We start from the raw sequence: 24,314 nt of genomic DNA, 5'->3' as shown, positions 1-24,314 counted from the left end.
ACCTTAAAACCTCAGGGGTTTAAAACAAAGGCTTATTTCTTACTCATTACATGTTATCATTGGTTGGGGGCCAGGGGACTCTGCTTGCCTGAGGCACTAAGAAACCCAGGCTGACGGAGCAGCCCCTATCTCCAGTGTTACTAATCACTGTGCTAGAAGTGGGAGTTCTAGAGAGTCTCATGCCAGCAACTATAATACTCTAGCTCAGAAGCGGCTCAAATCAATATTGTTCACAGCCCACTAGTCATAGGGCCCCACCCAATCACAAAATGGGAGGCTGGCTGACAAGCACAATCCTGGGTGTGCCTGAGGGTGAAAAGCTGGCAGTATCTGGCAAGTGCCTTAATGACTACAAGGAAAGGCTACATTTATTGAGCATTTATGATGTGCCAGGCACTGTTCCAAGTACATGTACTACTTATTTACTTATTTACATTTACAACACACCCATGAGGTAGGTTACGTGAACTCCATTCTCTGGATCAGAAAACTAACGTACAGAAAAGTAAAGTAACTTGCTCAAGGTCACATCGAATTAGGAGTGGTGCTGGGCAGGTAGCCCATGCCTTTAACCTCTAAGCCATATTGCACCCATAACAATGTTTTCCCCAGTCTAGGACAAAATGAGAAAAACAAAGACTTTTACTTAATGATAAATTTAAAGGATTGTCCTTTATTACAATATGTCCTTTCTCCCTTTCTTTTATGGTAAAATGCCCTTTCCTTTATGAATCAATGGTGTTAATGGTAGGTGCTTTTTGACTTTCCTTACTGGGTCATTATGTTCCAGGTACTGTCTAAGCACTATTTGTCAAGCACTGTACTACATAGTTTTACATACATTATTTTATATAATTCTATTCCATGCTGCTTCTTCGTAAGAAGATTAAAACATGCATTTTCCTTTCCCCTAAAACTAACTGCAGCAGGCAAGATCTGGAGCATGATACGACCTCCAAAGGCATCTAAAGCACTTACAATAATGGGCTCCAGTTATTCTCCACAAAATGTTAGTAGAGAGCTTACACAAGCTTATCAATAAGTTTCTTGCTAGACTTAACCATACCTCTCTGTCAGGAATCTTTTATAAGATGTAGTGTTTCTCTCGGTTTCAAGACCAAAAGAGCAACAAGTTGATTTCACCAGCTGGGCCCTGGAACTCTGCCAGGGATGCTTTCCTGAGAAGGACTCTGAATACGAGCAGAACTCATTGGCCGAAGGCCCAAGCCTTCAAGCCAAACAGCAGCTTAGTTAAAAGGGACATAGGATTTAGACATAAGCAAGCTGTTCTGAGCTCCAACACGAAAATATTTATGAGCTTCCTTTGGATATTTTAGATGGCAGGAGAAATGTTCATTGTGAACAGGTGCTAAAGGATAAAATTTTGATAAAATTAAGCCTTGGGAAATAGAAGAGAATTTAAACATCTTTTATTTTTCATCTAATCTTCCCTTTGGGAAGACAATAGTATTTCTCATCACTGACCAAATAAGTACCAACTCTGGAAATGATTAAAAGTGAGGCAATGTGTTCTGTCACCATGAAGATGAAAAGTTCTCCCCTCATTTTTAAACTTCAGATTCTATGTGGAAATAGAGCAACTAAAAAAAAAAAAAATGCCAAAAAAGAAGAGTTTATGAGCACAAAAGCCATTTTAGAAAAATTCGTGAACCCAATAAATCAAAATAAGTGATTGTTAAACCTATTTAAAGTACTGATTCTAAAAGTTTGAGGCATGCATTTGGAGCCAGTGTTTATAAATCCTGGTCCCTGTTTGAAAATGGCCATTGACACTCTTTGTCATTTAATATGGGAGCCAAAGAAACATTGTGATAACCCTTCTGTTAACAAACTCATGAACAGTCTTCTGAAGTTGATTTCCATACTGTATTGCCAATGGGTGTCTTCAAGCACCCCTATCCCATCATAAAGAAGCAGGCTGTTTTTAGAGGGTTCAGTTAATAGTTCCAATACAGAAGGTGGAGAGTGCATCTGGCAGACAAAACGTGCCATAAATCTTCACTGATGGCTAGAACAGCAGGTCCTCCAAGTGGGGGAGTAATAAGGATGAAACTGCCAAGGACCCATGGGGCCATTCAGCAAGATGCAAAGGGGAAAAGCAAGCACTGCGGCTCCCTAATGAGAGATGGCAGCAGAGGAAAAAGCCTTCCTAACTAAAACCTGTGCCAGGGAATAAGCACGTCTGGTAGTGGCCAAATTCCCATTTTTGTGCAAGAAACAAGAATAAACCAGCTGCATCAGGAATGTACAAATGTAATCTGACCAGGAGAAGACAGAGGCGCTACCTATCTAAAACAAGCTATTGGTGTTGACTAGCAAAAAATATACACTCAATTTCTAAACACTGACAATATATACAGGCCTAGGATCAATTCCACAAACTTTACTACAAAATTATCCCTTTTACAGGTGTTTTCCACTGATGCTATATATGTTAAAGTAATACAAAATGATACCTTTCAATCCCCCAAAATAATTTACCTATGAAAAGTACTGAGATAATAGTCATTTGGCTTAAAGCAATTGATATGGTTTGGATCTGTGTCCCCTCCCAAATCTCATGTTGAAATGTAATCCCCAAATATGATTGGATCCTGGGTGTGGTTTCTCATCATTTAATACCATCCCCCATTGGTGCTGTCATCGGGATTGTGAGTTCTCATAAGATCTAGTTGTTCAAAAGTGTGTGGCACCTCTCCCTCTCTTTTGCTCCACCATGTAAGACATGCCTTGCTTCTCCTTCACCTTCTGCCATGATTGTAAGTTTCCTGTGGCCTCCCCAGAAGCCGAGCAAATCCCAGTATCATGCTTCCTGCACAGCCTATGGAACTGCGAGCCAATTAAATCTCTTAAACTTTTCTTAATAATTTACCCAGTCTCAGGTGTTTCTTTCTTTTTTTTTCCTTTGAGACAAGGTCTGGCTCTATCACGCAGGCTGGAGTGCAGTGGTGCCATGTTGGCTCACTTGGTGTACCACGTCTGGCTAAATTTTGTATTTTTTGTAGAGATAGGGTTTCGCCATGTTGCTCAGGCTGGTCTTGAAGTTGTCAGCTCAAGTGATCCACCCACCCATCTTGGCCTCCTGATGTGCTGGGATTATAGGCATGAGCCACCATGCCCAGCCACAGGTACTTCTTCACAGCAGTGTGAAAACAAACTAATACAGCAATAAAGACTTCTTGAGCCCTGCTGGCTCATTGCAAAGCCATGTTCCCCATGTGATGAGAAAGCTCAAGCTAGTGGAGGGACTTGGTAACTTTTGGTACAGCAATGTCTTACTAGGACTAGGCTTCTGGAAGCCAAGGACAGCTATTCCTGCTTTTTGACCCTGGATGGCACCTCTAGTTCTCACTAAGCAAGAGAAGGACCGATAAAATGGCAAAGAGCTGTGAAAGGCTTACTACCTGTAATGTCAGGAGCATGGCAAAGCAAGGATTATGTACGTGTCTAATCCAAGAGTGAATCACAAGGCTCTACTTGGTAAGCCTAGCCTCTAATTCATTCCCATATTACATGGCCCTGAGAAACTTACATAAACTCACTCTGTGCATCAATTTTCCCAAAAAAAGAAGAAGAAGAAGAAGAAGAAGAACGTTCTAGCTCTCCGTTATATAAGTGTTTTATGTGACTACCTGGACAAAAGGTCTCCTCAAAAAAGAAAATAAAATGCAACATGAGCCTTGCACGGTACCTGGCACATAGAAAATAATCAGTCTACATGTATTGGCACTACGTGACCAAAGAAGACTCCCTCATGTAGGACAGAAGAGACTCACTTGACATACCATCACTAAAGAGTCTGTAAATGATTTCAGAAACCAACTCGGAGTATTGGGTACAATGAGTAAAGGAACCACAAATTATGGGTGTCAAAGAGTCATCTGTTATGCTCAAGCTCGCCTTGACAGGGGCCACCTACTTCTTCTGAGAATCAGTTGGTATATACCATATTAAGGGCCTTGTAGCCATACAATCAGAAAAGACAGCTTTTTGTCAGCCAAGTAAGCCACTGCTGTAGGATGGCGGAAGGAGCATATTTGGGGAAGGGGACTTAGGTAGTAGGCCCATAGACTCTTAAAACGCTTTTCAGCTGCCACTTGGATACCAGTTTGCAACTTAGCAGATTACTGATTTAACCAAGAAAAGACACATTGCAGTACTGTGCTCCATCATAACGTAAAGGAACTGATTTCGCTTATTCATTTACCCTCAACTTACTGATCCCCACGATGAGCAGCTACACTGATAGTCGTGGGGGTGCAAAGGTGAACATATCTTGCTTGCTGGGGACTAAATGCTTGTGTCCTCCTCAAATATATATATATATTGAAACTCTAACCCCCAAAGTGATAGTATTAGGACATGGGGCCTTTTGGCAGAAGCCCTTGTGAATGGGACTCATGCCCTTATAAAGGAGGCCTGAAAGAGCTGTCTTGCCCCTTCCACCATGAGAGGACAGCGTGAGAAGGTTGCCATCCATGAGAAAGTGGGTTGTTGCTAGACACTGAATCTGCTGGTGCTTTGATCTTGGGCATCTCACCTTCCAGAACTGTGAGAAATAGATTTTATAAGCTACTCAGTCAATCTGGCATTTTGTTGTATTAGCTCAATTGGACTAAGACATTGCGTTTTATCCTCCAAGTATTTGAACTTTGTCTTGAAGGTTTTAGAAACATAATTCTTAGGCAGCAGATAAACAAGAATGACTACTTAGATAGGAAGACTGTTTAAGAGACTACATAACAGAGTGGGCAAAAGGAGAGGGAACTGTACGTTTGTCAGTGATATTAAGGAAAGAAGGTATACGGAGTGGCAAAAACAAGAGCAAAGGAAAACGTCCTGGCTGACATGACTGTTGGTTCTAAGGGTTACTAGAGGAAGAACAAGACTAGAAGACCATGTCTTCAGTCAGGAGCACTTTGCATGTAAGGCTTAATTTCCTCATTCATAAAATAAGCATAAATAATAAAATAATCAAACTGGATCTTTGATTTGTTGTCAGGACTAAATGATATAATGTACAAAAATAACACAATGTACGTTGTGTATCCCTTACCCCAAATGCTTGGGATTAGAAGTGTTTTGAACTTTGGATTTCTTTGGATTTTGGAATGTTTGCATTATACTTACAGATTTGCATCCCTAATATACAAATCTGAAATGCAAAATGCTCCAATGAGCATTTATTTACTTTGAGCATCATGTTAACACTCAAAAAGTATCAAATTTCAGAGCCTTTTGGATTATCAGATTTAGGGATGTTCAACCAGTACTATCATCTGTGACTACAGATGTGGAAGTATGGACCCAGAGATAATGTGGGGCAGAAGAGAAACATTTCAGAATTAATGGGATGTAGGTTATGGTTGGAAGTATCAGGAAGTATAAACTCAATCATCCAGGGAGATCCTGTAATTCAGGTCCAGAACTCTGGTACACCCAAATATGTAGGGCACGGGGCATTAAGACAAAGGACAGCAAGGTGACTTTGAAGGATTGATCCAAATATGGTGTCACAGAAAAATAAGTAGTAAAGAGCTAGAAGTGCCAATTTTGCCTAGAAGCTGGTAGGATGAAAGCCAGAATAAGTGGATTTAACACGTAGGGGGTCACACAAAAGCAATTCCAGTGGAGGGAATAGGTGGAAACCAGATCACAGTTCACTGAGGAATGCTGCATTTCCGAGATATATTTTGACACTGGATAACCCTGCAATTGGGGAATTAATTCCGTAGGGCTGAAACACTGAGACTTTACTCTCTCCCAGGAGCTACAAATAGGATTTTTGCTTTTTATTTAATTTGGAGAACAGAGGACTTGGGAATTAGATTGAGAGAAAATTATTTCTATGGGGATTCACTGCTCCATTATTACATGGAGAAAAGAAGGCTGAGTTTTAGGGGATGAGTGAAGAAATAATAGAAACAAAATACAAAACAGCACAAGCAAAAATAGAGAACTTTCTGTAATAATGCAGCAGGTCATACTAACCTAGGGCTGCCAGGAGAACAGGTATGAGTGCCTTTGAGAGTCTACACCCACCTGCTAAGGGCCATTAAAGATGCATGTTTGCAAGCACTTTACGACATAACTGCTCTTACCTTTCTTTTGATATCGGTGAACTGCGAAAACATTAAAGACCAATAAAACGACAGCTCCAAGATGTAATAGTAGTGAAGGTCAGTTGTGAGTGGCTGAAAGTGAAAGAAAAAAAAGAAATGATTAATAGTTAATAGGGAACCCAATTTGTATCCCAGACATCTCAAGTTCACTGCTCAAAAGTAATATGGTCTTGCACCTGCACAAAGGCAGTTTCTGTCCTATTCTCTTTGTAGATGATGGAGCTTTGAGGATAACTTTCATCCACAGCTTGATGATATTACTCTCATTTCATCTCCGACTCAAAAAGCATTAATTAGCATGAACATTTGGGACTCCATTCATTATTCAGCTTAACAATAGCATTTATGATTCTTTGTCACAAGTATCTGCAAGATTCCTTAAGCAACCTGAAAAAAAATTCTAATACAGACAAAGAATAACCCTGGACAACTGCTGCGAGTATAGGGACAAGACAGTAGGTGATAGGAACTGGAATACTATACGGGTCACTGAGGCGTAGATTTAAGTTTCGCATTAATCAGAAAGTTTTTTTTTTTGTTGTTATTAGAAAATGTTCAGTACATTTCAAATATCAAAAATAATTATTCAAAAATATTTACTGAAAGATCAGAGGGACAGGAAAGCTGCCAGCAGATACCAGACTAGGCACCCAGCCAGGATATCTGATCACGTCTCAGCTCCACAGCTTAGCAGGTATAAAACTTGGGTCTTAGTTTAGTGATACCTGCTTTAACTGCTTCAGAGGCTCAGGGTTGGGGGGAGGCTCAGAGAGGCAGTGGAAGTCAGGAATATTTATTTTGCACACAATCCCACTAAAAACAAGAGAGTTTTCAAAAAACATTTTTGATGAGTTGTTTTTAATTGTTATATTGAGTTGTAATGATATGTCTTGCTTTATCAAAATGAATGAAAAACATTTGAAATTCATCACACAAACAAGTCCATACCCCCATACACAAGACGATACCATATATGGTAAATATAATTGAAAGGTAAATGTTTTGTACACCAAGAGTAGCATAATGAATGACAATCAGAAGAAGCTGGCACTCACCCACTCTATGCATGGGAATCACGGAAAAGTTGTCCTGCATAGGTCTCTGACAACAAAATACACAATGGGACAGGATACTCCAACCAGCAATCCTAAAGTCTAAATGACAATGAGTCCTGCTGTGGACTGAAAGTTTGTGTTCCCCCTAACATTCATATGATGAAGCCTAATCCCAATGTGACAGTATTTGGAGGCAGGGCTTTTGGGAGGTAATTAGGTCATCAGAGTGGACCCCTCATGAATAGGGTTAATGCCCTTATAAGAAGGGACATGATCTCTTAACATATTCTCTTCTAGCAGCCTGAACGGAGACAAGCATCAATTCAGCATCTCCCTGAAGAGAATCCATTTCCCACTGAACTGTCCTTGTAAAACTTGAAGGCATTAATGATGAAGGATGGATATTCAGGGCAGATGGATGGCTGCAATAAAGTTTAGAAAATCGGGCTCTGGTTCAGGACCCTTTGAGCCAAGGGTAAATTTTATTTTTAATGAGATTCTCTTACTTCCACCACCTGGGGAAAGGCCCAGAGGAATTATAAGGGCAAGTCAGAGAGCATCTGGAAACCGCAGAGTTCATAGAGAGCGTCCCATTATAATAATTACTATGTCCAAGGAGTGCTTTGCAGTTGACAGTGCTCACTCACATGTTAATTTCTTTGGTTCTCATAAAAATCCTATAAAATTAGTACTATAATTCTAGACCTAGATTATATAGTTGACAGGAAATTGCTGTCAGTTAATTCAGGTTAAGAGGCTAAGGCTAGGTCTCACAGCTAGTGAGGCCCCATGACCACCAACTAGGGTATCTCATGTCCAACTTGTGCTTCTTACGCCAAGCTGGACAAGGTTCAACTGAATGCAGCTTCACATTATTTTAAACTTAGAATATACACATGTATATGAAATTATTTAATATGTAACAAATAACAAATAACATGCGTACTTACTAAAGTAAGTGTATCCTTAATAAAACTGAAGTAGACCACTACTTTTTCACCTAAATGTCTGTTCAATTATCTATTTAACATATATGCTAAAGATATAATAAATACGTTTCATAAGTATGTCTTTAAAAGTGCCCTTAAGGATAGCGACTGACTTGGAACAGCAATCTATATATTTACATAGACATGCTTACACACAAAGTACTATAATTGCATACATAATTGTATGTTGTTTAATTCCACCCCCACCACACACAAAGAAATCAGCTAATATTCTTTATTACTATATGGTATTTTCAAAGATGCACCATTCCCATGAGAGACTGTGAATTTGTCCTGCATTCTGGGGACCATATGCTGAATCATACAGAAAACAATCTTGATCTGAGTCCTCACACAGCATCTTGCCTTCCATACTAGTGGTGTTTCCTGTTTTTTAAAAAATTACTATCTCCCAGACTCTCAAACTTTCATGTTGAATCTACACTGCTGTGAAACCCTCTGCAGCTACAGTATAGGCCATAGCTCTAGCAACTCATTTTCTCAGAAATAATCAATTTCTCAGCTCCAGCCATGAACATGACAGTTATTCTGGACTAAATTATAGTTAGAAAGAAGAGTAGGGATTACATTTCATTTGGCATTTGTATGTACTTTTATAAACAGAAATGTAGACATACATGGATTTTGCCACTCGCTATACCATTACAGGACACAAAGAGCCTTATGTGACAATGTTCCAAGTACAGTAAACAGCAGTTGGGCCTTAGAATTACAATTGTGTAAAATAAGCTATTGGTTTCACCATTGCTTTAGTCTCTATCAAATATCCTCTGAATGTTCAGCTTTCTTGCCATGTTCTATTGTTTATTTATAGTGTTTTCTAATGTGAATAAACCACTCGAAAGAGATGAAAATGCCAACTGGAATTCAATTTCAATGTGTCCTTAACGTTGAACTAGCTCAAGGAGTAGCCAGTGCCAGTCCCCACCCTCTGCCGTGACACTGTGTGTAACAAAGAAGACACAGACACAGGGCAGGCCTGCTTGCCATAAGCCTGTGCATGCCCCAAAGACCAAATACCTCAACAGACAACCCAAAGAAACCCCAAACAAAAAACCTGAAGTTGCTCATTATAATGTATAATATGTCTCTTCAAAATACCTAGCTGCATTTGCTTCTCTTATATAACATCCCAACTGAACACGGAGTTACAGAAATTTCCCAGCTAGAAACTTTTAGACAAGTCCCAGCTTTGTTAACTGATCTGGGGACCACAACAACACATGCTTATATCACTGAATTCATGGAAAGATGCAAAGGTGTGCCAGTGGGCAGAGATCTAAAATGCTTCCTTTCTGGAATATGATTTTAATCTCACTTTCAATGATGCTGTTTTTAGTTTCAGAAATAATCCTTCCACGCGTCATAGTACAAGCCCATTTTTCTGCATTCAGGGAAACGGTGCTTGATTTATATATTTGGAGGTTGCTTCTAAGCCACAAAGTGAACTGAACTCAGTGTACCTGCTCCAGCCTCACACTTGATCTTTCCCACTTGCTGTTGAGGCAGGTCTGTGCTATGTCAACAGGACTGCAGACTTACCTCAGTGATTAGAAGCAGATCAGCTGTTAGGAGCAGGAATTTTCCACCTGTTGAACTGATTGATCCTATTCCTTTGTAAATGTACTTTCCAAGCTGACTCCATCTGCTAGGGCAATCGGGCCTTGATTCTGAACTTCACTAAGAATAATGCACAAATTACTATCCTCACTAGATTATGTCCAGCACTGATCAGCGGCAGTCGGGCCAAGAATGAAGGGGCCTGCCCAACCTGTTGGGGCCTGCCTGAGACCATGAAATTGACCTAAGGTAGATACTTTGTGTGTGTAAAAACCCAGACAATAATGCCTCCTTACCTGATAGGGGTAGTTGTACCAGCAGTGCCTCGTATTCCACAACCAGGGGGTCTGAAAAAAATGACAAAAAATATTTTACATATTTTAGAACATGGATAAGAGCATAAAAAAGGTTTACAATAGGCTCTTGCTCTAATATTTTTGGATTTCAATAATTTACCTGTGTGGGAATTGAAGAACTTTAAAACAGCTAGGCATAGGATATTAAAGCAACTAGTATACAATATATTCTCTCTTGGTAATCTAAACTCAACTGGTAGTATTTTAGGCTGCTTCTGGGATGCAGTCTCAGCTGGTATTTTTTCTATTTTGCTGGTCACTTAGACATATTCCTGCTACATAACCAGCCTCAACAGCAGGGCCCTGCAGGGGTCTCACAGAAACCAGATGTAAATCCTCCATCTCACTCTTATCTATAAACATTGATGACAGTTAGCATAAACTGCCCCGAAACTCCTCAGACTCAATGTTTACCAAGCGACATTATTCATGCCTTGACCAGGGTTCAGTGACATGCAGGTACACTTCTTATTTCAGCAGGACACTTAAGACTAACCCTCACACACATGCCAACTCCAGACCTGTGGTCCAGGTCTTTTTATGACAAAATAATCATTCTTAATTTGAGGGCAATTACTTGCCTTATGACACAGTATAATTAGGAAAATCTAAGTGTACACACAGATTCCAAACATTTGTAATAATCAAGGAGGGGTTGGTATGAATTCAAATAGAGAGCTGAATTATCCAATAAGACCAGCACAAACTTTCTCAGGGTTTCAAAATAATTTCAAAAAAAGTATTAACGTTATAATTCTTTTGCATCCCTTATCCACAGCTGTCAGCACTTTCTGATATACATCTATATACATTTGATATACATCTATCTGTTTCTTACAATTAATCTGCCAACATCTTCATCAGCCCTGTGTCATAGGAATGAGGACAATTAGCTTCAGGTGGCTAATATCTGCTGAGTCCTCCTTATGTCCTATATACTTTTAAAGGCTCCTACACATATTAACTCATTTAATCCTTATAGTGGCTACTAGTATTTTTCTTATTTTATAGATAGGTAAATGGAGGCCCCAAGGCTGTGAATAACTACCTAGGTTCAATAGCTAGGCAGTGCCAAAGGTGAAAATCAAACTCAGACTCTCTGATCCCAAACCCAAACATGACACTGTGCACCCTGTCTCTGAGTCTGATCAAACTAAACCCGATCTCAAAGGAGGGAACCAGATTCCTATACAAAGCCATGCACTGCCCTAAACCTAACTACGTTCCAGAATCTTTACATTTCCCTTTCATTCAAGCACTTTTCATTTTCTTTCCGAGATCTTAACTCGGCTCCTGATTTTGCCTTTTGCTCCCTGTTCAGCACTGTCTGTATCATGTAATCTCACTGCACTTAACTTCCTGAGTGTCTGAGTTGTCTGTCTGTCTCCTCCATTTCTCTCATCTATAACATCGATGTTCATTATTGACCTCACAGAGTGATTGTGAAGATCAAACGAGGTAGTGTCCATAAAACTACTTGGGAGGCTTACTGTGTTGTTAAGTCAGCAATATGTGCCCATTTAGGAAGATGTAAAAAATAAAGAATAAAAAGTAAAAATAATTTAAATTTTCATCACCATTAACATTTTGATTTATGACCCATTTTTGGTCTTTTGTTTCTATGTAATATAGTTATAAACATGATACAGATCAATTTACTTTTAAATACCCATATACATGCAGGTTTTAAAAAATGTGGGTACAACACAGCAACATCTATTTTAAAGTACAAATATTAGTTATTGCCATTCTCTCTGATAAAGTTATCTCCTCAATTGAAAGCCCTTGAAGGAAAGTTATGTCATATGCATGTTTATCCTCTCACCATAGACTTCCAAGTTCAGCACTCATCTACTGAATGCTAATGAAAAGGAATACACAATAGAAAGGCAAGGCCTCGTGTTCATCTAAATTTATCAGTCCCAAGACCACTGGGCATGTGTGTGCTTGCCCCTAAGGATGCAGCACTCATCTCTGCCACTGTGGCCATCCTTTCTAGTGACAGGCAGGAGGGCAAGGTATAACTCACAATGATCCAGAAAAATCTGTCGTTCAAAACTTCCCTTCCTTTGTGAGCTTCTTGGCTGATCAGTCTTCTAAAACCCAGGCTTTTCTCTGTGTGAATCAGATGTGCATCCCCTAGACCTGTTTTCACTGCATGCCCAATGCCTGACTGAACTGCAGAAACAGCGAATAAGTGTCTGCCTCTCTTCGGGCTCCTATGCACTGGAGGCAGGGGCACAGGCCTGGATACCATGAATCTGATGAAGCTACCAGGGCCCAAGGTCAGCTCACAAGTTTTCTGGCCAATCATTTAAGAATATACTCTTTCACACAAATGCATGTTCACATACACCCCTCACTCTGACAACATTAGGTATTAATATCACCTTCTATATGCACAGTACATTTTTCTAGGATCTTAAGTTATACCCCCCAAACACGGTGAGACAGTAGAACAAATATCTTTCCCAATTTATAGATAAGAAAACCGAACTCTATGAGTTGATTCTCCTGATTTCTTATAGCTCAACACTGGTGTATGAATCTGGATTGGCTGTTTATAATTTAGGCATAACTTCTCCTTCTTTTTTTTTTGATGGAGTCTCATTCTGTCACCAGGCTGGAGTACAGTGGTGCGATCTCAGCTCACTGCAACCTCTACCTCCTGTGTTCAAATGATTCTCCTGCCTCAGCCTCCCGAGTGGCTGGGACAACAGGCGTGCACCACCATGCCCAGCTAATTTTTGTATTTTTAGTAGAAACGGGGTTTTGCCATGTTGGCCAGGCTGGTCTCAAACCCCTGATCTCAGGTGATCCACCTGCCTCGGCCTCCCAAAGTGCTGGGATTACAGGTGTGAGCCACCACACCTGGACCCAATTTAGGTATAACTTCTTTAAGTTGATACTATAAAGCTGACATTTATCTACTTTCTCCATTGATAAAAATTTTCCAGTTTTTTAGAATCATTTCCACATTCATTTGATGTCAAAATCCATATATTCTATCACACAAATTATAGGACAGTAATGTAATTAAGAACTTAAAAAGATGAAATATTTAGACATCATAGAGGAATGGTGATTAAAAATACACTAAAACCCTCAATTTAGAAAGTTAGGCCTAGCATCTCCCTAACTAATAATAAAAACTCTGTACCTAGGAGGTTGCATGGCAAGTCAAGCACATTTTCCAGAAACAGAATGCCTTTTTCACATGACGTTACAACATCAAGGAAGGTTATCAAGGTTGGAAAATCTGAAATCAAATTTTGGGTCAGTCGTGGTGGCTCACACCTGTAATTCCAACACTTCGGGAGGATGAGGTGGGAGAACCGCTTGAGCCCAGGAGCTCAAGACCGGCCTGGGCAACACAGTGGGACCTCATCTCTACAAATAATATGAAAATTAGTTGGGCCTAGTAGCATGTGCCTATAGTCCCAGCTACTCAGAAGGCTGAGGTAGGAGGATTGCTTGAGCCTGGTGGGGGCCAAGGCTGCAATAAGCCATGATTGTGCCAGGCATTGAAGCCTGGGCAACAGAATGAGATCCTGTCTCAGAAAATAAATGTTGTTACAATAACCTATGGTTCACATTATTCCTTCTCACTTATGTACACTTAAATCATGTTACAAAACATTTCACAGATTTAAAGTATTTTATACGTGTCATCTCATTTAATTCTGACAACAACATTGTAAGCAATCAAGATAACATCACCAGTAGAGGCCAGCAGATACCATTAAAGATTTACAAAGAACATGCCAGCTCAGAGCTTCACCAACTGTTAAAATGCAGACTGAGGTCTGGGCTTGGGGATGAAATTCTGCATTTCTAAAGCTCTCCGTCGATGCTGATGCTTTTAGGCTATGGACCACATTTTGCCAGTAGTAAGGTACTAGGGAAAAGTAAGAAGGGTGATTCCATCTTTTTGGTATTTACCATGTGTGAGGCATCTTGCTAAACACTTTGTTATGATATTTCACAATTCAATATAGATAAATGAATTAATGAATTATTTCTAATCTTTGCGAGAATCATTTGAAGCCAAAGAACCACAGCTACTAAAGCAATAGCTAAAGATATGCTTCTCATCCAGCCTCCTTGGCTGGCACAATTCTGGTGGAAGCAAAGTTTGTGTGTGCCACTTGGGGATGGTGCCCCTAAAAGGTCAGTGTGAATGAGTTCCTCTCAGCCTTTCTCCATTCCCACTGAAGGGAGATAATGAAAACTGAAGCAGTCACCACTGGCCCTGAAATGGAAGTTTCTATGGAGTCCAGTATCAGGAGTCTCCCACCAGCCCTGATCTGCTTCCCTCTGGATTGTATGTATGAGATAAATAAATTCCTATCATTTCTCTCATATCTAAGCTAGTGTGTTTTGCTTACTTTTAGATACAGTAGCATAGCCTGTATTCTAATATTAATATCTGCATCAAGGCAAGTATCAATTATTTTGTAGACAAAGAAACAGTCTCAGAGAGGAACAGTAATTAATTAAAGGCTACACAGCTGCTAAGTAGAGAAAGTGGAAATCAAACCTAGGCCAGCTGGGCTCTTCCACTGTGCCTTCTGCTGGGTACTCTGGGTGACGAAGAATGAATAATGAAAGAAAAACATCACAGGCATTTGGAATAGATTCCCCCAAATGAGCTATTACCTAGAAACACTGAATTTTAGGTTTAGAAAGGACCTCCAAGTCCTGTAATCTACAGAACAATCCACAGGTCCAGATGGGTAACCAGTTCTTCTTACTATTAAATAACTCAATGGTTATCTCACTGACAAGATCCCTTAGGCTTCCTTCTTTCCTGCTTTTTTTTTTTTGCCTTGGTCAACAGAAATTGCATTTATTTATTTATTTATTTATTGTATCTGCCCTAATCACTAACATGACTGTATTTGAAGATAAGGCCTTTGGAAGGTAATTAACGTAAAATGAGGTCATAAGGTTAGAGTCTTAAACAAATAGGGTTGGTGGCGTTACAAGGAGAGGAAGAGGAAGAGAGAGATTTCTCCCTCTCCACACGTGTGCTCAGAAACAAGACCACGTGAAGATCGCAGTGAGAAGGTTGTTCTCTGCATACTAAGAAAGAGTGCACTCACTAGACACCAATCCTTACCAGACCTTATCTGGAACTTCCAGTTTCCAGAACTATGAGAAATAAATTTCTGTTGTTCAAGCCATCTAGTATATGGTATTTTGTTACAGTAGTCTGAGCTGACTAACATAGCATCATAAGAGAACTCCTCATAAATGGTGCTTACTAGCTATTAAATTACACGTCAACTAATTTCAATTTAAGAAGACTTATAAAACATCTGAATAAGGCTAAGACAGGCCATATCATAGTGGAAGAGAAATTACCTCTAACTCTCTCAATCTAAGCCACAATGTATAATGGGATTTTTCATTAGATTAAAATGTGCCTCTTCTCCCAGACGCATCAATTGAGACCTAAGTCAGCAGCAAGCATATCCATCAATAACAGATTCCCTTGGGAGGCATCTGTGGCTGTTCTTACCCTGAGCAAACCTGATCCTGGCACCAGGATAGGAGTCAGAAGCACTGGTGCAGGTCAAGCCTTCATCGACATTTTGACCATACACATAAGAATTGAGTGCCATTTATTCTATGATTTTTTTAAAGAGAAGGGTAAAGAAGCATCTTTAAGGGTCAGTAAATCTGCTCTTTCATCCAGTTTCTTCTTTTACTGGCTGCACTACAGAGGTTTCATTGTGAACAGAAGTCAGAAAAACAGGTAAGGCCTGAAACTTTACTTTACCATCTGCAATTATCACGTTAGTGCAAGCTTAAAGAAATAGAGATTTTGAAGCAAGGACCAGAGAAAAGGATATCTGATTAACCAGGCAAGTGGTCAGTGGTTAAACAGAAATATAAATACACATATATACATATATATATGCTTTTTTCCCTCCAAGAATCAGTAGGTATCTGCAGCTGAAGAAACAGTAGTTTCTTTGAATTAATAACTATTTTGATTTAACAAAAGAACATGAATCATAAAACATATTAAAAACATTGTTGCCTCATCAAAAATGTAAAAGGTGTGTGGGTATTTACTCGAAGTCAGCACATTGAGGCAAATTTCATCTTTTGCTCTTTCCATAAAAACTCTTACCTAGCTTTCACAAAGCCCAGCTGATGCAACTGGGAGTCAAGGAACATAGTCTAACAGACATTTGTTCTCTACGTAGTTGGATTATGTTTAAAACTACCAAAAATCTAGATTCTTAAACTACTTGGACACTACTTTCACTAAAACTACTCTGAGAAAACACTTCCTGAGTTATATTCAAACCTTATAGCTTTTGCTTACATTGAGGATTTACTGTAAGAAACAAACAAAAGAAAAATGCTTCCATGAATTTATACTGGAAACATTCACCCTAAGTCCAATGTGTAAGTTCCACAGGACATTTTTGCTTCAAAATTTAGTCCAAGGCAGGATGAAATACTTCCTTTCTGTTAATGCTTAGCATGTTTCTTTGTGCCAAGTGATAATTATGTTTCCCCATTGTTATTAATACCTTTCCACCCTGGTTTTGAGAAGCCGAGATCTAATTCGAAAGCTCAGTCATAGCAAGTGTGACCTGTGATTGCCTCTCAACATCCTTGCTTATTTCTCTTTTCATGTGTAATTTTAAATGTTCAATATCTATATTGATAATTTGTTACCTAAATATTGAAGATTCTTTTAAGAAACAACTGTGTAATTAATTTAAATGAATGTAAATCAAATCAATTTCAGATGATAATCTACAATTTTAATTGAATACACATTATAAAATAACTCAGAATACAAAGAAATATTTCACATTTTGTGAGTTTACAAAGGTATAAATAAATTGTGTTTGGGATGAAAAGAATGAAGCCAGAAGTCTCTCAGCCTGAAGAAATTCCTGATTAGTGGTGAGCAGCCGAGAGCACTCCCAGAATGCAAGAGGTGCCCTTTCCTCCTTTCCTAGGACAGTAGACGTGTTACTATAAATCTACCAAGCACAGCAGTAACCCCTCCCTAGAGGCCTGTGGCATCTGCATTAGCCTTGAAAGCTCTCCTGATGTGGAAATGTAATTTGGACTTGACCCCACGGCATTACATAAAGATAGCCTTTCATATTGATCAGACTTTAAAAAGGATGCTAGTCCTCTAGACCCGGTCTAGCATGTGCCTTTACCACATTCTGCAATCAATTTAGTAAGTAACTTTCAGATCTGTGAAGTACATACAGGTAGAAAGATTTTTTTGGAGATAAGCACTGAGGTCACAGGATTTCCAAGAGAGTTCTATCATAGAAACAAGTAGACGGAAAATGTGAGTGGCATTTCCATGGCTTCTTTAGCCTTTCAGCCAATAGTTCTCAACTTCTGCTTCTGTTCAGCTGAGGGGCTCCACACACATCTAACAGTCACCACGGCACACTATGCACTCTACAGCTCAGGGTAAGAACGCCATGGTTCTCAAGAGTCTGGGAATATGGCACTTGAAAGACCACCTCTCCCATTTGTTCTGATGTGGACTCTCTTCTTCACCCAGCAAGAATCACTGCCAAGTAGAAAAGACCAATCAATTCCATGTTTAGAACAGGAATTAGGGAGAAAGAGACCAGGTATAGAAAAGAGAAGATGAATGAAAATGAGATAGAAAGACCTAGAGGGAGGGAAATGGTGAGAATGTCAACACACGGGGAGAGAGATGTGCAGGCCAATGTAGAATTTGAGAACGAAGCCAGTGAGAGTGGCTATTAAGAAGCACAAAATTAGTCAACGGATATTTTAGAGAAATGGTTGATAACATGAGACAAAGGATTACTATTTCTAATATGTAAAGAGGTCATAAAAAGTGATTAAAGCATTTAAATATCCAATGAGAAAAATGGGAAGAAGATACAAACAGGCAACACATCAAACAAAAACATGTGACCAAAAGCACATGTAAAAATTACAGATTAAAACTAGACAGAATTTTTTATCTGAGAGTCTGGCAAATATTTAAAAAGGTTCATACCCAAAGGTCACTTATATACTTATAGGAAAACCAATACTCTGCAAACTGGAATAACCTTTCTGAAGGGTAATTTGGTAACATATATCAAGGGTCTTTAAAAAGTACATATCTTTGACCCAGCATTTATTGTAAAAAATTAACTAGACCCATATGTAAAGGTATTGATACATAGATATCTATTGTAATTCTATTTACAATAAAAATTTAAAACATATCCTTGACCTAGCACTTATTATTTAAAAAATAATTAACTAGATCCATATGTAAAGGCATTTATACATAGATATCCATTATAATTCTTTTTATAACAAAAATTAAAATAAATCGGATTGTTCAATAATACAGGGTTGACATTTTTTTACTTTGGGATTCTCTGGAAAGAGACAGAGATAAAGACCCGGATGCAAGCTGCTTTGGAGAAAGTAAGATAGACAAAGCTGAAAAACCACTACAATTTTCAGGAATGAGCTGGTTACTGCTGCAGGCAACTGCATAGGGAGCCCCTGCGGAACCACTCAGCATGGATCTTGTAACTGTCTCAACATGGGACAGGGATGCTGCGGCATTTATCCACCAACACCCACCCCCCATTGTGAGAGTTGTAGTATTAACTCCCCCATTTTTCTAGGTTGTATCTTCCTGTGTCTCAGTGACCTTCACAGCTCTGGAGAAAGAGCAGAAATATGGTCCAGCTTGTATGTCATGTGGCACTGTCAAGGGTGCATGCCACTGCTCACTACTGCTGTGCTAAAACCAGATGAGCTACGGAAATGTTAACAGGCACATTCATGTTTTAAGTTAAGATCCAGTCACAAGAAGGTATAGAGTGTACTTTACGTTTAAAGTAGTTATATATTTAAACACACCCACTAAAAATTCCCGGCAATATATTTACCCAAAATTGCTTAATAATTATTGAGTAATAATTATTTCAGGGGCTTTGTATTTTTTTCTTATGTTCATATATTACTATTAAATTATATATTGTCATAGTTATGATTTTTCTGCAATGACCAAGTCTTATCTGGATAATAAAAAGCCAAGTTTATGTAGTTTTAACAGGTCTTATTTCAAAAAACACACTGGCAAACTAAAAACAGAACTACCATATGATCCAGCAACCCAACTACTGGGTATACATCCAAAGGAGAGAAAATCAGTATGTTAAAGAGATATCTGCATTCCCATGTTTATTGCAGCACTATTCACAATAGCCAAGACATGGAATTCAACAGATGAACAGATTTTAAAAATGGTATGTATACACAATGAAATACTATTCAGTCATATAAAGGAATGAAATCTTGCCATTTGTAGCAATATGAATGAATTTGGAGGACATTACTTTTAAGTGAAATAAGCCAGGCACAGAAAGACAAGTACCTCAGGTTCTCACTCATATGTAGAAGCTAAAAAGTTGATCTCATAGAAGTAGACAGTAGAACAGTGGTACTAGGGGATGGGCAGGGTAGGGGAAGGGGGTTAGCCAGAAGCTGGTTAGTGGGTACAAAATATAGCTAGAAAGGAAGGACAGTCCTAGTGCTCTACAGCACTGTCGGGCACCTATAGCTAACAATTTATTGTGTATTTTCAAGTAGCTGGAAGAGTGGGTTTTGAATGCTCCCAACACAAATAAATAATGCATGTCTGAGGTGACACATGCGCTAATTACCCTAGTTTCATCTTTATGCATTATATACATGTATTGAACTATCACACTGTACCCCAAAAATATGTAAAAATATATGTCAATTAAAAATAATAAAAGCGAGAATGAAAATACTTTAAAAAACCCAACTTTGCTCTATATTTATAAACAACATTAATAGTATTAATAATACATTGCCACCCTCAAATTATTCAATAATTCTAATTAACTTTAATAGCTAGCACAGGATATAGCTGCCTTTAGAGTATTTATATGTTCACAGTGATATTTCAAGTACAAACAAGTCATTAATAATTCTAAATTCCCAATTAAGAGAAAGTAGAATGAGATAAATAAGATGAGCAAATAGTATAGAATAAAACCTTGCACTCATTACAGTGATAATCAACCATTCTGCCACCCACCCAACTTGCTCTCACCTTCCAAGATCCCCATCAGTCCCTTCCTTACTACTTCTCAACCCATTTAGCTAGGCCTTAATCTGTTTGTGCTATTACTGCACGCTTCTCATTCACACATTGTTTCAAGTATTAACTGAGTGCCTGCCATGCATCAGGCACTGGGCTGGGCATGAAGATGCAATGGACAAGCTCTCCATTCTCAGGGAACTTACCATCTCCTGGGTAACCAAAACAATTATATTACGTGTTACAGCAGGAATAAACAGAAGTGGTAAGGACATAGTACATAAAAAGACACTTGGTCCACTTTGTGCTACTATAACAGAATATCACAGACTAATTTATAAAGATCAGAAATTTATTCCTCGTAGTTCTGGAGGCTGTTGTCCAAGATCCCTTGATTGGGATTTGGTCTTGTGAGGGCCTTCTTGCAGCATCCTCACATGACAGAATGCTGAAGGGCAAGCTACCCAAAGGCTGTGGGAAGCCTCTTTTATAAGGAGCCCTCATGGCCTAATCTCTTCTTGCAGGTCCCACCTCTTAATATTATCATGTGGCACCACCTGAACTCTGGAGGGGACACATTCAAATCACAGCAGCCTTGGAGGGTGGGTCGGAGGGGAAGGCTCCATGAGGAGAGGCCCGGTAGTTATAGACAGAGGACAAACAGAATGTAGTCAGTGAGCAGATGGAGGAAGGGAACTGCAAGATGGAGGGAAGAACCTGTGCTTTCTTATAGCTTATGGACCAAGTCGTATCTCCAACATCACCATTTTTCCTTATCATCCCTTTCCTTGCATTATTCTCCAGATGAAAAAAGTTCAAATGCCTCCTCCCCATTTCCAGCTGAGAAGGTGAGATGACTGTGCCTGGTTTTCCAGGTTCCTGTCTGTTTGGCAGACCACCGTGACCATGCATGACTAAGTCCACTCTTCCCAGCCAGCAACCCCTGCCCTCCCCAGGCCAACTTCCTTGTGTTCTATTCATTCCTATCTCCTCGCCAGAACTACTCAGACCCCTCTGTCTTTCTGCCTGCTGCCCAATCTTCCAGGCTCTAGTTTGCTGGCTTTCTGCTTCCAAAAATGTTTTTAAGCATTAGTGAGTCTTTCTCTGCATAGAACTCCAGACTCTTTGAAAATGCCGTAGTTCCCCAGCACTTTGGGAGGCCGAGACGGGTGGATCCCGCGAGGTCAGGGGAAGTCGAGACCATCCCTGGCTAACTCACGGTGAAACCCAGTCTCTACTAAAATACAAAAAACTAGCGAGTGAGGTGGCGGAAGCCTGTAGTCCCAGCTACTCCCGGGGAGGCTGAGGCAGTCTCGGCGTGAACCTGGGGCCCGAGACTTGCAGTGAGCGAGATCCGGCCACTGCACTCTAGCCTGAGCTACAGAAGCGAGACTCGATCTCAAAAAGAAAGAAAAAAAAAAAATGCAGTAGTTCATAAATTACTTTCAATGTTTAAGCCTATCCCAGCACTTTGGGAGGCCGAGGCGGAGGCGGGATCCGCGAGGTCAGGAGATCGAGACCATCCTGGCTAACTGCACGGTGAAACATCTCTACTAAAAAATACAAAAACTAACCCGAGGCGGTGTGGCGCTACCAAGGTCCCAGCTGGAGGCTGAGGCAGGAATGGGGCGTAAACCCAGGGCCCGGAGCTTGCAGTGAGCTGAGGATCGACCACTGCACTCCAGCCTGGCGACAGAAACTCTCCGTCTCCAAAAAAAAAAAAAAAAGAAGTGCCTATCATGTTTCCCTGTGGTTTCATCCTCTTAGGTATTGATTTTCTGAATCAATCATCAACATTTAAAAACACTTCTAAGCACATAGGAGGCTGCAGGCTATCGGATATTGCTCATAAATAAGAACAATGTGGATCAGTGGAAAGAGGCAAGTAATGAAAGAGTAAACTAATATTCATTGGCCCCTTTCCTGATATCAGGCACAACATAAGTCCCACTTGTAGTTTCAGGCATTGCTGTATGAGATGCTCATCGTGAACCTCATAAACACTATAAAATAGAGAATTGACAGCAATGGCCAACGACCTGAATCCAAGCCTCTCTGAACCATGTCCTATCTGTGTATGAGCGAGGTACTAATCTTCCTAAACAATATTTTCTTTTCTTTTTTTTTTTTTGAGACGGAGTCTTGCTCTGTCGCCCAGGCTGGAGTGGTGCAGTGGCCGGATCTCAGCTCACGGCAAGCTCCGCCTCCCGGGTTCACGCCATTCTCCTGCCTCAGCCTCCTGAGTAGCTGGGACTACAGGCGCCCGCCCCTTCGCCCGACTAGTTTTTTGTACTTTTTAGTGGAGACGGGGTTTCGCCGTGTTAGCCAGGATGGTCTCGATTTCCTGACCTCGTGATCCGCCCGTCTCGGCCTCCCAAAGTGCTGGGATTACAGGCTTAAGCCACCGCGCCCGGCCCAGTATTTTCAAATAAACTGTTTTTCATGACTAAGATACAGTTTTGTCAAACAGAAAAAGAGATTATGAGTGGAAGTCATAGATGAGAAAGAGAGAAAAGATGGGGATTTCTATTTTAACATCCCCTAATAGACACATCTGGATATACATACAGTGTCTTTAGTTTTTAATTGACACATTGTAATTGTACATACTTATGGAATACAATTTGATGTTTTAACACATGTAGATATTGGATAATGACCAAATTAGGTAGTTCACATATCCATTACCTCATGCATGTAATCATTTCTTTGTGGTGAAACCATTCAAAAGCCTCTCTTCTATTTTGTAATATACAATATCATACTGTTAAGCATAGTTGCTCTACTTTGCAATAAAGCCCCAGAACTTATTCCCCCATCTAACTGTAACTTTATACCTGTTGACAAACATCTCCCCACCCTCCCTCCCCAGTCTCTGGTAACTACTGTTATAATCTCTGCTCCTATGATAACTTTTTAAAATCGATGCCACACGAATAAGATCATACAGAATTTGTCTTTCTGTATTTGGTGTATTTCACTTAACATGATGTCCTCCAGGTTCATCCACATTGCTATAAATGACAGGATTTTGTTCCTTTTCATGGCCAAATAGTATTCCATTGTGTACATATGCCACATATTCTTTATCCGTTCATTCAATGGACACTGAGGTTAATTCCATGTTTTGGCTATTTTGAATGTTGCTGCAATAAACATGGGAGTGCAGATATCTCTTTGACATACTGATTTCCTTCCCTTTGAATATATACCCAGTAGTGGGATTGCTGGATCATAGGATCTCTTTACTTTTAATCCTATGAAAACATCTATTATTCCAAGGAGTTGATGCATATTGTCATTCCAATTAGTGACTAATACAAACGTCTGTCTAAAGAGCCTATGTGTTCCTCCCAGGGATTTACAAGGGCTTCTGGAGCCATGCCACCTCCTCAAGGCTCCCAACTCCCACCAAGAATGAAGAGCTGGTAATAAAAGTGTAATTACCATGTACAGACAGGTCTTCTCATTCCCATATGAACAACTACTCAGGGGGGAAAGTAACATATTATGAAGGTAGAGAACATGTGAAAATAAGACAATGGACTTAAAACAATAAACCAAAATCTTGTTCTTCCCTTGTTCCAAGGTAATGGGTTTTTCAGCTGGAAGTCTGACGATCCAGCCAGACAGTGCTTCTCAGCCCCCTTGCACTAGGAAGCAGACATGCTTCCTCCACATTTCCCTTTCCAACCAGTGGGAGCTCAGATGAGGCAGGAATCTTGCTCCCAGTAGGCCTGACAGTACCTCAGGCAGCAATTCACGAAGGGCCATCTGCAGATTTTTGAGGGTCCCTGAATCCAATTTAGGATAGTATGAAGTCAAAACTCTCTTCATAACAATAGTAAGACATTTGCCTTTGTCACTGTGTTGATATTTGTACTGATGGTAAAAAAGCAATGGTGCTGTCACACTGTCTTCCACAATGGTTGAACTAATTTACACTCCCACCAACAGTGTAAAAGCATTCCTATTTCTCCACATCCTCTCCAGCATCTGTTGTTTCCTGCTTTTTAATGATCGCCATCCTAACTGACGTGAGATGGTATCTCATTGTGGTTTTGATTTGTATTTCTCTAATGATT

The 24,314-nt window shown here is 39.8% G+C and overlaps 1 protein-coding gene across 3 annotated transcripts in view; it reads right to left on the bottom strand.

The window, feature by feature from the left end:
- The window catches only part of CERS6 (ceramide synthase 6), a 312,278-nt gene that overhangs the window by 68,079 nt on the left and 219,885 nt on the right, over positions 1–24,314 (bottom strand). For all 3 annotated transcript variants that reach the window (XM_021924368.2, XM_021924367.2, XM_021924369.2), the window contains 2 exons: positions 10,065–10,115; positions 6,123–6,215 (listed from right to left, as the gene is read on the bottom strand). In XM_021924368.2, the coding sequence (XP_021780060.1) occupies positions 6,123–6,215; positions 10,065–10,115 (144 nt within the window). The remainder of the gene's footprint in view (positions 1–6,122; positions 6,216–10,064; positions 10,116–24,314) is intronic.

Source organism: Papio anubis, chromosome 10, assembly GCF_008728515.1.
Source record: "Papio anubis isolate 15944 chromosome 10, Panubis1.0, whole genome shotgun sequence".
Lineage (NCBI taxonomy): Eukaryota > Metazoa > Chordata > Mammalia > Primates > Cercopithecidae > Papio > Papio anubis.
This window is presented reverse-complemented; position numbering and strand designations above follow the sequence as displayed.